Source organism: Oncorhynchus mykiss, chromosome 2, assembly GCF_013265735.2.
Source record: "Oncorhynchus mykiss isolate Arlee chromosome 2, USDA_OmykA_1.1, whole genome shotgun sequence".
NCBI classification, from domain to species: Eukaryota; Metazoa; Chordata; class Actinopteri; order Salmoniformes; family Salmonidae; genus Oncorhynchus; species Oncorhynchus mykiss.
This window is the reverse complement of record NC_048566.1, coordinates 46,152,969-46,172,944: the sequence shown is the minus strand read 5'-3', so window position 1 is coordinate 46,172,944 and position 19,976 is coordinate 46,152,969. Positions and strand designations below refer to the sequence as shown.

The following is a 19,976-nucleotide window of genomic DNA, read 5'->3' as shown; positions in this document are numbered from 1 at the left end:
GGTGTTTTTCAGAGTCAGTAGACAGGCCTCTTAAGTGTCCTAAGTTTTCATAACTGTGACCTTAATTGCCTACCGTCTGTAAGCTGTTAGTGTCTTAACAACCATTCCACAGGTGCATGTTCGTTACTTGTTTATGGTTCATTGAACAAGCATTGGAAACAGTGTTTAAACCCTTTACAATGAAGATCTGTGATTTTGATTTTTATGAATTATCTTTGAAAGACAGGGTCCTGTAGAAGGGTTGTTTCTTTTTTTGCTGAGTTTATGTAATCAGCTAGCTAGCTATACATATTGCCAGCCAGTAAATACATGATCTAAATAATAAAAGCAGAATCTAATTAATATTAATAAGCTAACCCCATCATGGTTAAGGCTAGCCATTCTTGTCATATGATAATAGTATTTGGTCATATGATTATGGCGGTAGTGAGAGAGAGAGAGAGAGCAACACCCATGTTAAGGCAGGGAGAGGACGAACAGGTCATCAATTGAGAATTTTAGTTTGAATTCTCTATCTGTTTAACTACTCACCTTTGCTGACTGTAGCCCAAGTGCTATAACAAAAAATGTATTTCCTACATTCGGATTTCATTTTGTTGTCATGGCAGGAGTCAGAGACAGGCAATAGAGTAAGCGAGAAAGAGAGAGAGAGAACCGCCCATGTTTACCGCCCATGTTTAAGCAGGGGGAGGACTAACAGGTGTGAATTTGGAATTTGAGTTATAAGGCAAAGCACATTGCACAGCAATTTACAACGTACATAGATTACAACGTACATAGGAACTATCGCCTCAACTCCCCATGTTTGCTGACTGTAGCCTAAGTGCTATAACAAATGTTGTTGCTTGCATTCTGATTTAATTTTGTTGTCATGGCATGGGTCAGAGACAGGCAATAGAGAGAGCAAAAGAGAAAGCACCACATGCATGGTCTGGTAGCAGGAGTGTTTACCTGTGTGCATGGTCTTCTAAAAGTCAAGTGGGATTACTGGAGAAAAATTATCTACAGCAGACAAACACTCACACACACATACATCTTGCTGCTATGATTGCACACTGTGAAATTTCACATAATAGATATATGACTTTATTGGATTTGATTTTTCAAATTATTTGTTGGTCTGTGTAATCTGAGGTAAATATGTATCTCTAATGTGGTTATACGTTTGGTTCGGAAGTGCAGCTAATTTTCCACATAATTTTGTGGGCAGTGAGCACATAGCCTGTCATCTCTCGAGAGCCAGATCTGCCTATGGTGGCCTTTCTCAATAGCAAGGCTATGCTCACTGAGTCTGTACATAGTCAAAGCTTTCCTTAATTTATGGGTCAGTCACAGTGGTCAAGTATTCTTCCACTGTGTAGTATCTGTTTAGGGCCAAATAGCATTCCAGTTTGCACAGTTTCCTTGGTTAATTATTTTCAATGTGTCAAGTAATTATCTTTTTGTTTTCTAATGATTTAGTTGGGTCTAATTGTGTTGCTGTCCTGGGGCTCTGTTGGATTTGTTTGTGAACAGAGCCCCAGCATCAGCTTGCTGAGGGAACTCTTCACTAAGTTTATCTCTCTGTAGGTAATTGCTTTGGTATGGAAGGTTTGGGAATCGTTTTAGAATTTACAGTCTCTTTTCTGGATTTTGATAATTTGCGGGTATCGTCTTAATTCTGCTCTGCATGCATTATTTGGTGAGGATGTTTTTGCAGAATACTGCATGCAGAGTCTCAATTTGATGTTTGTCCCATTTTGTGAATTTTTGGTTTGTGAGTGGACCCCAGACCTCACAACCATAAAGGGGAATGGATTCTGTAACTGAGTCAAGTATTTTTAGCCAGATCCTAATTGGAATGTTGAATGTTATGTTCCTTTTGATGGCGTGGAAGGCCCTTTTTGTCTTGTCTCTCAGTTTCTTCACAGCTTTGTGGAAGTTACCTGTGGTGCTGATGTTTAGGCTGAGATAGGTACAGTTTTTTGTGTGATCCAGGGCAACAGTGTCTAGATGGAATTTTGTATTTGTGGTCCTGGCAACTGGACCTTTTTTGGAAAACCATTATTTTTGTCTTACTGAGATTCACTGTCAGGGCCCCGGTATGACCGTGTCTGTCCAGAAGATCTTGGTGCTGCTGCAGGCCCTCCTCGGTTGGTGACAGAAGCACCAGATAATTAGCAAACAATTTGACTTCAGATTCTAGTAGGGTGAGGCCGGGTGTTGCATACTGTTCTAGTGCACTCGCTAATTTGTTGATATATATGTTGAAGAGGTTTAGGCTCAAGGTTTAGGCTCCCTGTCTTATCCCACGACCCCGTGGAAAGAAATCTGTGTGTTTTTTGCCAATTTGAACTGCACACTTGTTATTTGTGTACATACATTTTATCATTTGTAGGTTTTTCCCCCAACACCGCTTTCCATCAATTTATATTGCAAACCATCATGCCAAGTTGAGTCAAATGCTTTTTTGAAATCAACAATGCATGAGAAGACTTTTCTGCTTTTATTTTGGTTTGTTTGTCAATTATGGTGTGCCGGGTGAATATGTGGTCTGTCTTATGGTAATATCTCTCTCTCTCTCCCTCCCTAATTCCTTCCTTCCCTCCCTCACTCCCAAACACATCAGCAATATCACTACTTGCCGTATCTGGATTCTTGTATATTATTGTCTAAGTGTTTGCTGTTATATTTAAATATAGATGGGATTACAGAGCCAGTAGGAAACAATAGGAGTATATGTGGCACGTAGCTTAGTGGTTAGAGGGTTCGAAAAGCCTTAAAGGTTAAAAATATTTTCGAAGTGCCCTTGAGAAAGGACACTTAACCCTAATTTGCTCCAGGGCGCCATACTACTATGGCTGACCCTGTAAAACAACACATTTCACTGCATGTATCTGGTGTATGTGACAATAAAACATCAATATAGGAAGAGTTGTATTGTTTTATTGCAGTCTTTGATCGTGTGAAGCAGCAACAGTGATAGTAATGAGTGTTTTGAACACTGTCTCCCTCATCTCTAAAGATTGTGTTATCACACACACTCCTGCTGTGATGTTATTCTGAGCAACGCCCTGGAGACACACGAACACACACACCGTCTCCGTAGTGTGTATTGACTGTGGATAATGAGCACCCGAACACCTGTGGTGTCATTCATGCATCTACACTCTGGCACAGCAGGCAACTCCAAGGTGGTCTCATTCACATTGTTCTCATTGTTAGCACTCTTAAACTTCAATAGCATTGTTGGCTAGCATTGATACTGTCATTCAGTTGTCTTATCAACCTCTAGTGACAGAGACAGAAAGAGGGACAGATGCTCCAGTGCATTCACATAGAGTGACAGAACAGGGAAAGTTTCTGTTGCTGTCACCGAGGTCTGACAGTTGAGAGGCAGCCAGGGGCCCAATGGGGGCTTGGGGGGTTTGAATAATTGAAGTTGGGGGTTGCAGCTATGGGTTGGCTTGGTAGGTGGGAGCTGAGGGCGGGGGATGGAAGTTCTGTGAGTGTGTGTAGGCAATTGATGGGCAGGTGATTAGGAAATAGGGGGTAGGGTGTTGGTGGGATTTTAAAAGGTTTTAGGGGGAATTGGTAGTTGCTAACAGGCTCAGGTTTAGGGGGGGGTTAAGTGGTGGGTGAAGAAGGGGGGCGGGAATCAATGACACTCTGGTTCTATACTGGTCTCACCCCCTTGACCGCTTCCATCTCTATTACATGGCTAGCAGGCAGAATAATTTTAATTTGATTTTTATTTCACCTTTATTTAACCAGGTAGGCCAGTTGAGAACAAGTTCTCAATTACAACTGCGACCTGGCCAAGATAAAGCAAAGCAGTGCGAGAAAAAAACAACACAACACAGAGTTGCACATGAGATAAACAAAAGTACAGTCGATAACAATAGAAAAATCTATATACAGTGTGTGCAAATGGAGTAAGGAGGTAAGGCAATAAATAGGCCATAATAGCGAAGTAATTACAATTTAGAAAATTGGAGTGATAGATGTGCAGATGATGATGTGCAAGTAGAAATACTGGTGTGCAAAAAAGCAAAACAAATGTAAATAAAAACAATATCGGGATGAGGTAGGTAGTTGAATGGGCTATTTACAGATGGGCTGTGTACAGCTGCAGCGATCGGTGAGCTGCAGAGATAGCTGCTCAGATAGCTGATAATTTGCAAATAAATTCAATAAAAAATCCTACAATGTGATTTTCTGGATTTTTTTTCTCATTTTGTCTGTCATAGTTGAAGTGTACCTATGATACATTTACAGGCCTCTCTCATCTTTTTAAGTGGGAGAACTTGCACAATTGGTGGCTGACTAAATACTTTTTTGCCCCACTGTATAAGTCTCTTCAGGGTCAGGAGATGTTATCCTGCTGAATGCTGGTCAGGTCTGAGCCAGAGATACTCAAAAAGGAAAGAACACGCTCTCTCTCTCTCTCTCTCTCTCTCTCTTTTCTCTCTCTTCCTGAACTCTCCTGGGTAGCTAAATCACTTGCTACATTTAGTAAATGCATATTTAGACTGGAAAGTTGGAGTTCCTCTTTCAAAACAGGATGTTATTTGGGACAGATTGGTTTCCCATCCAGCCCCTGACTGTGTCCCAAATGGCACCTTATCCCCTAAATAGTGCACTACTTTTCTCCTATTGGTGCTATTTGGGACACAAGCCCTTCTTTCCTTAACCGGTTCTCCCTGGAGCTCATATTTGGGGCAAAATAGAAGATATTGCATTAAGGGAGCTATATAATATCAAGCGCCCCAAATTGCACCCTGTCACTGAGCACTATGGGTCCTGGTCAAAATTACTGCACTTAATAGGGAATAGAGGATTTCTCTCTCCATAGCCCCTTTCTGATGGATACAGGTATTGATGGGGTGTGAATTGTTCTGTAACACCATTCTGTGTCTTCCATAGGCCCTTCCTGCTGCTGCCGCCCCTGATGGAGTGGATGCGAGTGGCTATTGTGCACGCTGAGCACCGCCGCAGCCTATTGGTGGACAGCGATGATGTCAGACAGACCGCTAGACAGCTCCTCCCAGGCATGGACTGTGAACCCAGACAGCTGAAGTAAGAGAGAGAGCAAAAACACACACACACACACACACACACACACACACACACACGCAGTTAAATAGATAGCAGAGATGCAGGTAGCTCACTCTCAGACTTGTCCAAAAAGAGGGCTCGAATTGAGAGGGTGCGTGGGGGTAGGCCATACCCCTTGTTAGAAAAAAGGCAAAAAACACTTATTAGCTTAAGATTTTTTTACATATCAAAAATCTCAGAAATCCCTAGCAAAGATGGAGAGGAGGGAGGGAGAAAATGGGCAATTGTGGCAGCAGTAGCCGATCAACATACACCTTACTATGTTCCTAGTGGCACAGCGGTCTAAGGCACTGGATTGCAGCGCTAGAGACGTCACTACAGACCCTGGTTCATTCCCAGGCTGTGTCACAACCGGCTGTGATCGGGAGTCCCATAGGACGGCGCACAATTTCCCAGTGTCGTCCGGGTTAGGGAAGGGTTCAGTCATTATAAATAAGAATTTGTTCTTAACTGACTTGCCTAGTTAAATAAAGGTGAAATAATGTGTGTGTTACATAATGTGTGTTACACACACACCGCACTCATAGCTTAGTTTGAGCAGAACATCATTGGTCAGGCAGCAAGGCCATACCCCAAGTTGGTTGTCATGTGGTGCAGCTCACAGACGAAAAATAGCGGTAGGTTATTTAAATGTAACTCGTTTCGCATAATTCATAAAAAGAAATCAGTGATTTGTATTTCCTGCAACTTTCTGAAGAAGTAAAGCCTGTTTGTGTGTGCCCGTGTGTGTTGTGTAGCCAGTTAGCATGCCAATTGTTTTTTCCATTAAGATTTATAGCCTATCAATCGGGTGGTCATTTGTTTTTGCAAACTCTGCCATCATATGTACAATACTGTACATTGTACAGTACAAAAGCAAAGCCAGCCAAATAAATGGTCTCTTGCTGGTGTACAATTAAATTAAAGGGCAGAAACAGCCTCCAAAAAAATGTTTGGGGGGTATTTTTCCAAGACCTCAAAAGTGGTTGCCTGATGTGGTTTAAAGTACCACAAGACGATGCCCAGAGATTACTCATGATGTTGGACAATGATTGAAGTCATTAAGTCATCATATTAGTCAAAGTATGATATATACTGAACAAAACTATAAACACAAAATGCAACGATTTCAAAGGTTTTACTGAGTTAGAGTTCATATAAGGAAATTTAAATAAATGCATTAGGCCTAATCTATGGATATCATATGACTGGGCAGGGGTGCAGCCATTGGTTGGCCTTGGAGGGCATAGACCCACCCACTTGGCAGCCAGGCCCACCCACTGGGGAGCCAGGCCTAGCCAATCCGAATCAGTTTTTCCCCACAAAAGGGCTTTATTGCAGACAGAAATACTCCTCAGCACGGTGAAGAAGCTGGATGTGGTGTTCCTAGGCTGGCGTGGTTACACGTGGTCTGAAGTTGTGAGGCCGGTTGGACGTACTGCCAAATTCTCTAAAATGATGTTGGAGGCAGCTTATGGTAGAGAAATGAACATTCAATTCTCTGGCAACAGCTCTGGTAGACATTCCTGCAATCAGTATGCCTACTGTACACTCTCTCAAAACTTGTGACATCTGTGACAAAACTGCACATTTTAAGGTGGCCTTTTATTGTCCCCAGTACAAGGTTCACCTGTGTAATGATCATGGCTTTTCATCAGCTTCTTCATATGCCACACCTGTCAGGTCGATGGATTATCTTGGCATAGGAGAAATGCTCACTAAAAGGGATTTAAACACATTTTTACACAAAATTTGAGAGAAATCAGCGTTTTGTGCATATGGAACATTTCTGCGATATTTTATTTCGACTCATAAAACATGGGATGAACACTTTACATGTTGCATTTATATTTTTGTTCAGTGTATTTGGGATTGAAGTAGGGGCTTCTGATTTTTTTATGTCAATGCCTTGTGTTTCCCTCTGATATGACGTGCTAATACTTTGTGGTCTACATTTCTTTTCAGGGATGGGTTTTCTTTGAATGTTATCACCCACCAGCATGTTTATTAATCAGAAACACCTGCAAATATCTACCTCTTCGTGAGTCACAACTGAGCCAAACAGATCTTCGCCATAGCCTACACTTGGCCACCTGAGCCATAGAGCAAATTAAAATAAGTGGTGCAAAACTTGTGTTTTTGCAACTTCCATTTTTTTACCAGAAAATGTACAGAATCCATTGTCTAATTTTCACTTATTCTTGAGTTAGTCATTATTGATTTGTGTATATACAGTATATATATGTATATATGTATATATATATATATATATATATATATATATATACATATATATACATACACACAATACTTTGTTATATACCCTTTGTTGGCAATGACAGAGGTCAAACGTTTTCTGTAAGTCTTCACAAGGTTTTCACACACTGTTGCTGGTATTTTGGCCCATTCCTCCATGCAGATCTCCTCTAGAGCAGTGATGTTTTGGGGCTGTTGCTGGGCAACACGGACTTTCAAATCCCTCCAAAGATTTTCTATGGGGTTGAGATCTGGAGACTGGCTAGGCCACTCCAGGACCTTGAAATGCTTCTTACGAAGCCACTCCTTCGTTGCCCGGGCAGTGTGTTTGGGATCATTGTCATGCTGAAAGACCCAGCCACGTTTCATCTTCAATGCCTTTGCTGATGGAAGGAGGTTTTCACTCAAAATCTCACGATACATGGCCCCATTCATTCTTTCCTTTACACGGATCAGTTGTCCTGGTCCCTTTGCAGAAAAACAGCCCCAAAGCATGATGTTTCCACCCCCATGCTTCACAGTAAGTATGGTGTTCTTTGTATGCAACTCAGCATTCTTTGTCCTCCAAACACGACGAGTTCAGTTTTTACCAAAAAAGTTACATTTTGGTTTCATCTGACCATATGACATTCTCCCAATCTTCTTCTGGATCATCTAAATGCTCTCTAGCAAACTTCAGACGGGCCTGGACATGTACTGGCTTAAGCAGGGGGACACGTCTGGCACTGCAGGATTTGAGTCCCTGGCGGCGTAGTGTGTTACTGATGGTAGGCTTTGTTACTTTGGTCTCGCTCTCTGCAGGCCATTCACTAGGTCCCCCCGTGTGGTTCTGGGATTTTTGCTCACCGTTCTTGTGATCATTTTGACCCCATGGGGTGAGATCTTGCGTGGAGCCCCAGATCGCGGGAGATTATCAGTGGTCTTGTATGTCTTCCATTTCCTAACAATTGCTCCCACAGTTGATTTCGTCAAACCAAGCTGCTTACCTATTGCAGATTCAGTCTTCCCAGCCTGGTGCAGGTCTACAATTTTGTTTCTGGTGTTCTTTGACAGCTCTTTGGTCTTGGCCATAGTGGAGTTTTGAGTGTGACTGATTGAGGTTGTGGACAGGTATCTTTTATACTGATAACAAGTTCAAACAGGTGCCATTAATACAGGTAACGAGTGGAGGACAGAGGAGCCTCTTAAAGAAGTTACAGGTCTGTGAGAGGCTGAAATCTTGCTTGTTTGTAGGTGACCAAATACTTATTTTCCACCATAATTTGCAAATAAATTCATTAAAAATCCTACAATGTGATTTTCTGGATTTTTTTTCTAATTTTGTCTGTCGTAGTTGAAGTGTACCTATGATGAAAATTACAGGCCTCTCATCTTTTTAAGTGGGAGAACTTGCACAATTGGTGGCTGACTAAATACTTTTTTGCCCACTGTATTCTCAGCAAAAAATGTAAATGTCCTCTCATTGTCAACTGTGTTTATTTTCAGCAAACTTAACATGTGTTAATATTTGTATGAACATAAGATTCAACAATAGAGACATAAACTGAACAAGGTCCACAGACAGAAATTGAATAATGTGTCCGTGAGTAAAGCGGGGGTCAAAATCAAAAGTAACAGTCAGTATCTGGTGTGGCCACCAGCTGCATTAAGTACTGCACTGCATCTCCTCCTCGTGGACTGCACCAGATTTACCAGTTCTTGCTGTGAGATGTTACCCCATTCTTCCACCAAGGCACCTGCAAGTTCCCGGACATTTCTGGGGGGAATGGCGCAAGCCCTCACCCTCCGATCCAACAGGTCCAAGATGTGCTCAATGGGATTGAGATCCGGGCTCTTCGCTGGCCATGGCATTCCTGTCTTACAGGAAATCACGCACAGAGCGAGCAGAATGGCTGGTGGCATTGTCATGCTGGAGGGTCATGTCAGGATGAGCCTGCAGGAAGGGTACAGCATGAGGGAGGAGGATGTCTTCCCTGTAACGCACAGCGTTGAGATTGCCTGCAATGACAACAAGCTCAGTCCGATGATGCTGTGACACACTGCCCCAGACCATGACAGTCCCTCCACCTCCAAATCGATCCCACTCCAGAGTACTGGCCTTGGTGTAACGCTCATTCCTTCGACAATAAACACGAATCTAACCATCACCCCCGATGAGACAAAACCGCGATTCGTCAGTGAAGAGCACTTTTTGCCAGTTCTGTCTGGTTCCAGCGCCGGTGGGTTTTTGCCCATGTGTTGCTTGTGATGTCTGGTGAGGACCTGCCTTACAACAGGCCTACAAGCCCTCAGACCAGCCTCTCTCAGCCTATTGCGGACAATCTGAGCACTGATGGAGGGATTGTGCATTCCTGGTGTAAGTCAGGCAGTTGTTGTTGCCATCCTGTAGCTGTCACGCAGGTGTGATGTTCGGATGTACCAATCCTGTGCAGGTGTTGTTACACATGGTCTGCCACTGCGAGGACGATAAGCTGTAAGTCCTGTCTCCCTGTAGTGCTGTCTTTGGGGTCTCCCTGTAGCGCTGTCTTTGGCATCTCAGTACTGACATTTCAATTTATTGCCCTGGCCGCATCTGCAGTCCTCATGTCTCCTTGTTGCATGCCTAAGGCACGTACACGCAGATGAGCTGGGACCCTGGGCATCTTTCTTTTGTTTTTTTTCAGAGTCTGTAGAAAGGCCTCTTTAGTGTCCTAAGTTTTCATAACTGTGACCTTCCTTTCCTACCATCTGTAACTGCTAGTGTCTTAACGACTGTTCCACAGGTGCATGTTCATGCTTCATTGAATAAATCAAATCAAATCAAATCAAATTTTATTTGTCACATACACATGGTTAGCAGATGTTAATGCGAGTGTAGCGAAATGCTTGTGCTTCTAGTTCCGACAATGCAGTAATAACCAACAAGTAATCTAGCTAACAATTCCAAAACTACTACCTTATAGACACAAGTGTAAGGGGATAAAGAATATGTACATAAAGATATATGAATGAGTGATGGTACAGAGCGGCATAGGCAAGATACAGTAGATGTTATTGAGTGCAGTATATACATATGAGATGAGTATGTAAACAAAGTGGCATAGTTAAAGTGGCTAGAGATACATGTATTACATAAAGATGCAGTAGATGATATAGAGTACAGTATATACATATACATATGAGATGAATAATGTAGGGTATGTAAACATTGTATTAGGTAGCATTGTTTAAAGTGGCTAGTGATATATTTTACATCATTTCCCATCAATTCCCATTATTAAAGTGGCTGGAGTTGAGTCAGTGTGTTGGCAGCAGCCACTCAGTGTTAGTGGTGGCTGTTTAACAGTCTGATGGCCTTGAGATAGAAGCTGTTTTTCAGTCTCTCGGTCCTAGCTTTGATGCACCTGTACTGACCTCGCCTTCTGGATGATAGCGGGGTGAACAGGCAGTGGCTCGGGTGGTTGTTGTCCTTGATGATCTTTATGGCCTTCCTGTGACATCAGGTGGTGTAGGTGTCCTGGAGGGCAGGTAGTTTGCCCCCGGTGATGCGTTGTGCAGACCTCACTACCCTCTGGAGAGCCTTACGGTTGTGGGCGGAGCAGTTGCCGTACCAGGCGGTGATACAGCCCGACTGGATGCTCTCGATTGTGCATCTGTAGAAGTTTGTGAGTGCTTTTGGTGACAAGCCGAATTTCTTCAGCCTCCTGAGGTTGAATAGGCGCTGCTGCGCCTTCTTCACGATGCTGTCTGTGTGGGTGGACCAATTCAGTTTGTCTGTGATGTGTACGCCGAGGAAAAACTTACTACCCTCTCCACTACTGTTCCATCGATGTGGATAGGGGGTGTTCCCTCTGCTGTTTCCTGAAGTCCACAATCATCTCCTTAGTTTTGTTGACGTTGAGTGTGAGGTTATTTTCCTGACACCACACTCCGAGGGCCCTCACCTCCTCCCTGTAGGCCGTCTCGTCGTTGTTGGTAATCAAGCCTACCACTGTTGTGTCGTCCGCAAACTTGATGATTGAGTTGGAGGCGTGCGTGGCCACGCAGGGTGAACAGGGAGTACAGGAGAGGGCTCAGAACGCACCCTTGTGGGGCCCCAGTGTTGAGGATCAGCGGGGTGGAAATGTTGTTGCCTACCCTCACCACCTGGGGGCGGCCGGTCAGGAAGTCCAGTACCCAGTTGCACAGGGCGGGGTCGAGACCCAGGGTCTCGAGCTTGATAACGAGCTTGGAGGGCACTAGGGTGTTAAATGCCGTGCTGTAGTCGATGAACAGCATTCTCACATAGGTATTCCTCTTGTCCAGATGGGTTAGGGCAGTGTGGTTGAGATTGCATCGTCTGTGGACCGTCTGTGGCGGTAAGCAAATTGGAGTGGGTCTAGGGTGTCAGGTAGGGTGGAGGTGATATGGTCCTTGACTAGTCTCTCAAAGCACTTCATGATGACGGAAGTGAGTGCTACGGGGCGGTAGTCGTTTAGCTCAGTTACCTTAGCTTTCTTGGGAACAGGAACAATGGTGGCCCTCTTGAAGCATGTGGGAACAACAGACTGGGATAGGGATTGATTGAATATGTCCGTAAACACACCAGCCAGCTGGTCTGCACATGCTCTGAGGGCGCGGCTGGGGATGCCGTCTGGGCATGCAGCCTTGCGAGGGTTGACACGTTTAAATGTTTTCCTCACGTCGGCTGCAGTGAAGGAGAGTCCTCATGTTTTAGTTGCGGGCCGTGTCAGTGGCACTGTATTGTCCTCAAAGCGGGCAAAAAAGTTATTTAGTCTGCCTGGGAGCAAGACATCCTGGTCCGTGACTGGGCTGGTTTTCTTTTTGTAATCCGTGATTGACTGTAGACCCTGCCACATACCTCTTGTGTCTGAGCTGTTGAATTGAGATTCTACTTTGTCTCTATACTGACGCTTGGCTTGTTTGATTGCCTTGCGGAGGGAATAGTTACACTGTTTGTATTCGGTCATGTTTCCGGTCACCTTGCCCTGATTAAAAGCAGTGGTTCGGGCTTTCAGTTTCACGCGAATGCTGCCATCAATCCACGGTTTCTGGTTTGTGAATGTTTTAATCGTTGCTATGGGAACAACATCTTCAACGCACGTTCTAATGAACTCGCTCACCGAATCAGCGTATTCGTCAATGTTGTTGTCTGACGCAATACGAAACATATCCCAGTCCACGTGATGGAAGCAGTCTTGGAGTGTGGAATCAGATTGGTCGGACCAGTGTTGAACAGACCTCAGCGCGGGAGCTTCTTGTTTTAGTTTCTGTCTGTAGGCAGGGATCAACAAAATGGAGTCGTGGTCAGCTTTTCCGAAAGGAGGGCGGGGCAGGGCCTTATATGCGTCGCGGAAGTTAGAATAGCAGTGATCCAAGGTTTTTCCAACCCTGGCTGCACAATCGATATGCTGATAAAATTTAGGGAGTCTTGTTTTCAGATTAGCCTTGTTAAAATCCCCAGCTACAATGAATGCAGCCTCCGGATAAATGGATTCCAGTTTGCAAAGAGTCAAATAAAGTTCGTTCAGAGCCATCGATGTGTCTGCTTGGGGCGGAATATATACGGCTGTGATTATAATCGAAGAGAATTCCCTTGGTAGATAATGCGGTCGACATTTGATTGTGAGGAATTCTAAATCAGGTGAACAGAAGGACTTGAGTATCTGTATGTTGTTATGATCACACCACGTCACGTTAACCATAAAGCATACGCCCCTGCCCCTCTTCTTACCAGAAAGATGTTTGTTTCTGTCTGCGCAATGCGCGGAGAAACCAGTTGGCTGCACCGACTCCGATAGTGTCTCTCCAGTGAGCCATGTTTCCGTGAAGCATGGGAAACAGTGTTTAAACCATTTACATTGAAGATCTGTAAAGTTATTTGGATTTTTACGAATTTTGAAAGACCGGGTCCAGAAAAAGGGACGTTTTTCTTTTGCTGAGTTTATTTACATTGCATTCGGAAAGTACTCAGACCCCTTTACTTTTTCCAGATTTTGTTACGTTACAGCGTTATTCTAAAATGTATAAAAAAATTCATCATCAATCTACACACATTAACCCATAATTACAATGCAAATTTAGAACATATAAAAAACCATATACCTTATTTACGTAAGTATTCCGACCCTTTGCTTTGTGACACAAAATTGAGCACAGGTGCATCCTGTTTCTGTTGATCATCCTTGAGATGTTTCTACAACTTGATAGGAGTCCACCTTTGGTCAATTCAATTGATTGGACACGATTTGGAAATGCACACACTTGTCTATATAAGGTCCAGTGCATGTCAGTGCATGTCAGAGCAAAAACCAAGCCATGAGGTTGAAGGAATTGTCCATAGAGCTCCGAGACAGGATTGTGTTGGGGCACAGATCTGGGGAAATGTCTGCAGCATTGAATGTCCCCAAGAACACAGGGGCCTCCATCATTCTTAAATGGAATAAGTTTGGAACCGCCAAGACTCTTCCTAGAGCTGGCCCCTCGGCCAAACTGAGCAATCAGGGGAGAAGGACCTTGGTCAGGGAGGTGACCAAAACCCGATGGTCACTCTGAGCTCCAGAGTTCCTCTGTGGACATGGGAGAATCTTCCAGAAGGACAACCATCTCTGCCGCACTCCACCAAGTCTCTAAATGTCCTTGAGTGGCCCAACTAGATCCCGGGCTTGAAAATGTGATAAGCAATGCAGGTGTAGAAGCACGGTGGCTAGGAAAAACTCCATAGAAAGGACAAAACCTAGGAAGAAACCTAGAGAGGAACCAGGCTATGTGGGATGGCCAGTCCTCTTCTGGCTGTGCCGGGTGGAGATTATAACAGAACATGGCCAAGATGTTCAAATGTTCATAAATGACCAGCATGGTCCAATAATAATAAGGCAGAACAGTTGAAACTGGAGCAGCAGCACAGCCAGGTGGACTGGGGACAGCAAGGAATCATCATGTCAGGTAGTCCTGAGGCATGGTCCTAGGGCTCAGGTCCTCCAAGAGAGAGAAATAAAGAGAGAATTAGAGAGAGCACACTTAAATTCACACAGGACACCGAATAGGACAGGAGAAGTACTCCAGATATAACAAACTGACCCTAGCCCCCCGACACATAAACTACTGCAGCATAAATACTGGAGGCTGAGACAGGAGGGGTCAGGAGACACTGTGGCCCCATCCGAGGACACCCCCGGACAGGGCCAAACAGGAAGGATATAACCTGTTTGTGCTTTATCTGGGTAGCCGGAAAGTAGAGCATTGCAGTAGTCTAACCTAGAAGTATCGAAAGCATGGATACATTTTTCTGCATAATTTTTAGACAGAAGATTTCTGATTTTTGCAATGTTACGTAAATGGGAAAAAACTGTCCTTGAAACGGTCTTGATATGTTCGTCAAAAGATCAGGGTCCAGAGTAACGCCGAGGTCCTTCACAGTTTTATTTGAGACAACTATTTAATTGTCAGATACAACAGAAGATCACTTTGTTTCTTGGGACCTAGAACAAGCATCTCTGTTTTGTCCGAGTTTAAAAGTAGAACGTTTGCAGACATCCACTTCCTTATGTCTGAAACACATGCTTCCAGCTTGGGCAATTTTGTGGCTTCGCCATGTTTCATTGAAATGTACAGCTGTGTGTCATCCGCTTAGCAGTGAAAGTTAACATTATGTTTCCGAATGACATCACCAAGAGGTAAAATATATAGTGAAAACAATAGTGGTCCTAAAATGGAACCTTGAGGAACACCAAAATTTACAGTTGATTTGTTGGAGGACAAACCATTCACAGAGACAAACTGATATCTTTCCGACAGATAAGATCTAAACCAGGCCAGAACTTGTCCGGTTAGACCAATTTGGGTTTCCAATCTCTCCAAAAGAATGTGGTGATCGATGGTATCAAACCAGCACAAAGATCTATGAGCACGAGGACAGATGCAGAGCCTCGGTCTGACGCCATTAAAAGGTAATTTACCACCTTCACAAGTGCAGTCTCAGTGCTATGATGGGGTCTAAAACCAGACTGACGCAGATTTAAAGAGGAGTCCGTAATTTGCTTTCTCATGATCATGATCTTTTCCTCAAAGAAGTTCATGAATTTATTACTGCTGAAGTGAAAGCCATCCTCTCTTGGAGAATACATCTTTTTAGTTAGCTTTGCGACAATATCAAAAATAAATTTTGGATTGTTCTTATTTTCTTCAAGTAAGTTGGAAAAAAAATAGGATGATTGAGCAACAGTGAGGGCTCTTCGATACTGCACAGTACTGTCTTTCCAAGCTAGTCGGAAGACTTCCAGTGTTGTGTGGCGCCATTTCCGTTCCAATTTTCTGGAAGCTTGCTTCAGAGCTCGGGTATTTCTGTATACCAGGGAGCTAGTTTCTTATGACAAATGTTTTTAGTTTTTAGGGGTGCAACTGCATCTAGGGTATTGCGCAAGGTTAAATTGAGTTCCTCGGTTAGGTGGTTAACTGATTTTTGTCCTCTGACGTCCTTGGGTAGGCAGAGGGAGTCTGGAAAGGCATCTAGGAATCTTTGGGCTGTCTGAGAATTTATAGCACAACTTTTTATAGCATCTCTAGGAGACAGAACGCGTCTCCTTCCTGAGCGGTATGAAGGCTGAGTGGTCCCGTGGTATTTATACCTGCCTACTATTGTTTGTACAGATGAACGTGGTACCTTCAGGCGTTTGGAAATTGCTCCCAAGGATGAACCAGACTTGTGGAGGTCTACAATTCTTTTCTGAGGTCTTGGCTAATTTGTTTTGATTTTCCCATGATGTCAAGCAAAGAGGCACTGATTTTGAAGGTAGGCCTTTAAATACATCCACAGGTACACCTCCAAATGACTCAAATGATGTCAAATAGCCTGTCAGACACTTCTAAAGCCATGACATCATTTTCTGGAATTTTCCAAGCTGTTTAAAGGCAGAGCGCTGGGCGGCAGCGTAGCCTAGTGGTTAGAGCGTTGGACTAGTAACCGGAAGGTTGCAAGTTCAAACCCCCGAGCTGACAAGGTACAAATCTGTCGTTCTGCCCCTGAACAGGCAGTTAACCTATGCCGTCATTGAAAATAAGAATTTGTTCTTAACTGACTTGCCTAGTTAAATAAAGGTAAATTAAATTTAAAAAACTTAGTGTATGTAAACTTCTGACCCACAAGACATCTGATACAGTGAATTATAAGTGAAATAATCTGTCTGTAAACAATTGTTGGAAAAATTACTTGTCGTGCACAAAGTAGATGTCCTAACCCACTTGCCAAAACTATAGTTTGTTAACAAGACATTTGTGGAGTGGTTGAAAGATGAGTTTTAATATCTCCAACATTAGTGAATGGTAACTTCCGACTTCAACTGTATCTTGATGAACAATAATTAAAATAAGCCCAAATGCAGGCTCCGGTAAATATTTTTGACTTTGACCAAGTAACATTTCCTGCATATCTATAGAACTTATTTGGTCTTTCACAATAGCTATTGTAAGTTTTCTCAATCTTTGCAATATGCTAACATATAGGGTAATTAGTGTGCTTGTGTCAGCAAGATCACTACTGTTGTTCTCCACACTTATTATATTTTTCCACTTTATCCCAGTTTTTCCGGTGCAACTACTTGTTTTAATCTATGTCCTGGACAATGTACTAAGTAATTTTTTTTAAAGTCTATTGAAATGCCCTTTGCCTCAAATTATGTTGTCAAGTTTTGAATGTTAATTTCCTCCTGACCCTGTAATCTGATTGGTCGTGGCAGGAAACACTGATACTGCTCGCTGCACCATACTTCTGATTTTGGAACAGTTTTGCCTTTTTGATCACAATGAATACGATTATATTGACAGAGGAGACCTGATGCTACAGTAGATCAACTGATGGAGGAAAGGCTTAAAGATATGTCTCTCACTTATATTTTGCTTCTGTCAAATTAGCTAGTTAAATCATCAACACATTACTTTATCAGTCATCAAAACTTTATTTCTGTCCCCTTTAAAAGGTCTCAGCCTAGTTAGATTAACACCATATGTCTAGTCTAGACATCATCCTCCTCAAATAAACATTGTTAAGGTATTTAACTGCTCCACCACATTAGGTGGTTGATGAACACTGACTAACCTAACCCTAACCTTTTTCTCCTCCATTTGTCTCTCCCGTCCTCTCTTTCTGTTGTCCTTCTTCTTTTTCTTCATCTTCTTCTGTCTTTCCCCCTTCCCGCTGTTTCTCTCCCAGGCCTGAGTGTTGTTTTAGTTCTTTCAAGCGTCTGGACTCCAAGGCGGCCACTGATAAGTTTCACTTGGACCTGGGCTTCCGCATGCTCAACTGTGGACGCACCGACCTGATTGGCCAGGCCATCGACCTGCTGGGGCCTGACGGGGTAAACAGCATGGATGACCAGGTATTGAGAGAGAGTGAGGGGTTGAGCAGGTTGTGTGTGTGTGTGTGCTGAAGGTAGGTGTGTGGATGTGCTCATTTTGTGTGAACTTTGAGGTCTAACGTGCTGCAGTTGGTAGATCATATTCTAAACAAAGCATTACATCCTCTCTCTCTCTCTCTCTCTCTCTCTCTCATTCTATCTCTTTCTCATTCTCTCTCTTTCTCTCTCACTGTCTCTCTCTCATTCTCTCTCTCTCTCTCTCTCATTTTCTCTCTCTCTGTCTCTCTCTTTCTCTCTCTCTGTCTCTCACTCATTCTCTCTCTCGACCTCTCTCTCTCTCGACCTCTCTCGACCTCTCTCTCTCTCTGCAGGGTATGACCCCTCTAATGTATGCGTGCTCAGCGGGAGATGAAGCTCTGGTCCAGATGTTGATTGATGCCGGGGCCAACCTAGATGTGGCGGTAAGGCTTTTTTTCCCTGCTCTGATTGGTTACTCTTGAGCAGGGTTTCTGGTAGCTGGTAAATGCCAGCTAAGTGTGCCCAAATTTAACAAAATTAGAAAAGATTGTATTGATTATCCCCGTTTCTCCGAGACGGAATTCTTTCTCCAAAGCAGAGTAAAGACGGCCTCAAGATCACGCCTTCTTGAAGACAAAGAAACAGGGCTGTGTATCATGCGCAATTGTTGCATTTCAGTTGAGCTTATTGTGTAGCAATTGGAAACTAAACATCGTTGCCAACTATTCACGTCGGAGAGTAACAATGTTGCATTCACTAGGCAGCTAACTGCCTATAGTAGGGAACAGTGTTGCTATCAATAAACCACATATATCACACAAGAAACGAGTGACGACCCAAATGATAGTTGGGGTCGTGACTTTTAACCTGCTACGTTAATTATTCTAACCTGCTGCGTAAATTCTCCTAACTTGCTGTGAAAAGTAAAATCTGATGTTCATTTGACAAGGGCGGGCCTTGACCGGCTGGCCCTGGTGTACCTCAGTAGAATGTGCTGATTGAAAGTCACTCTGAATAGGACTAAGACTAAAGGCTCGATTCAATCCGTTTTGCTGAAGGTCTCGCTACAATGCAGATCTTCAGCACTATATACTGAATTGAGCCCTAAATTAAAAATGTAAAATTGCAGCTGTGAACAATGCATTACAGTAAACATCTATCATGACATTGATACCTAACCTCTTCTCCCTCTCTCTTCTGCCCAGGTGCCTGCCTGTTCTTCCAAACAACCCTCTGTCCACCCAGACAGTCGCCACTGGGCGGCTCTTACCTTCGCTGTGCTGCACGGTCACATCTCTGTGGTGCAGGTATGAATGACTGAAAAGACAGTTATTAATTGGCACACCTTATGTAGTTCCAGATGAAGAAAGGGAACCCCCCCCCCCAAAAAAAAAAACAATTCACTTCAAAGGCCAGGATTCAATCCAATGCAGATTAGCAACTTGCACACAAGGATATACTTTTAAAGACAATTTTGAATGTCCAATTTTCTATGTTCATGGAGATCATGTTCGCTCTAAACGCTACAGATATTGGCACAAGCAGAAATCACCTTTAAAAGTCAATGTCAGTACACAGGTTTTTAATTAAGCAATAATGCCTAAGGGGGTGTGGTATATTGGCCATATACCACAAGCCCTAGAGGTGCCTTATTGCTATTATAAACGGGTTACAAACATCAATGAAATAGTAAACAAAGGTTTTTGCATCATACCCGTGGTATATTGTCTAATATACACATTTCAGCCAATCAGCACCCAAACTACCGCTTTATAATCTGCATTTTTTGGCATCCCGGCCTTATGTCTTTTTTCACAGAAACACCTATCATCATTTGCTTCACCTTCTTCCACCTCAACAGACAGGGTGTATACTGTAGATTAGAATATGTTGTGCCTAACCCTTACCCTGTGTGGTGTGTGTGTGCGTTGGCAGCTGCTGTTGGATGCAGGGGCTAACGTGGAAGGGGCAGCCGTCCGAAACGGGCAGGAGAGCACAGCAGACACCCCTCTTCAGCTGGCATCTGCAGCAGGTGGGCACCACACGGGCACGAGCGGGAACAGCCACATGGCATACACACGTGCGCACACACACTCACAAGCACGCACACACGTACACACAAACCACAATATAGATCTCACTCAACACTCACACATACACTTTTACACACAAGCATCCATTCAAAAGTGTGTGATGGAAATATATGTCAGACCTGAGAGGTATACCATGGCTAGATCTACTCAGATCTACTCAGTGTACGATCTACTCAGTGTTTTCTAAAGCAAGCCAGCTTCA

The 19,976-nt window shown here is 43.5% G+C and overlaps 1 protein-coding gene across 1 annotated transcript in view; it reads left to right on the top strand.

Moving 5' to 3' along the window:
• abtb2b (ankyrin repeat and BTB (POZ) domain containing 2b) overlaps window positions 1-19,976 on the top strand; it is a 150,088-nt gene that overhangs the window by 116,399 nt on the left and 13,713 nt on the right. The window contains exons 4-8 of the mRNA XM_021564060.2: window positions 4,906-5,058; window positions 17,519-17,684; window positions 18,035-18,124; window positions 18,887-18,988; window positions 19,617-19,713. Of these exons, the coding sequence (XP_021419735.1) occupies window positions 4,906-5,058; window positions 17,519-17,684; window positions 18,035-18,124; window positions 18,887-18,988; window positions 19,617-19,713 (608 nt within the window). The remainder of the gene's footprint in view (window positions 1-4,905; window positions 5,059-17,518; window positions 17,685-18,034; window positions 18,125-18,886; window positions 18,989-19,616; window positions 19,714-19,976) is intronic.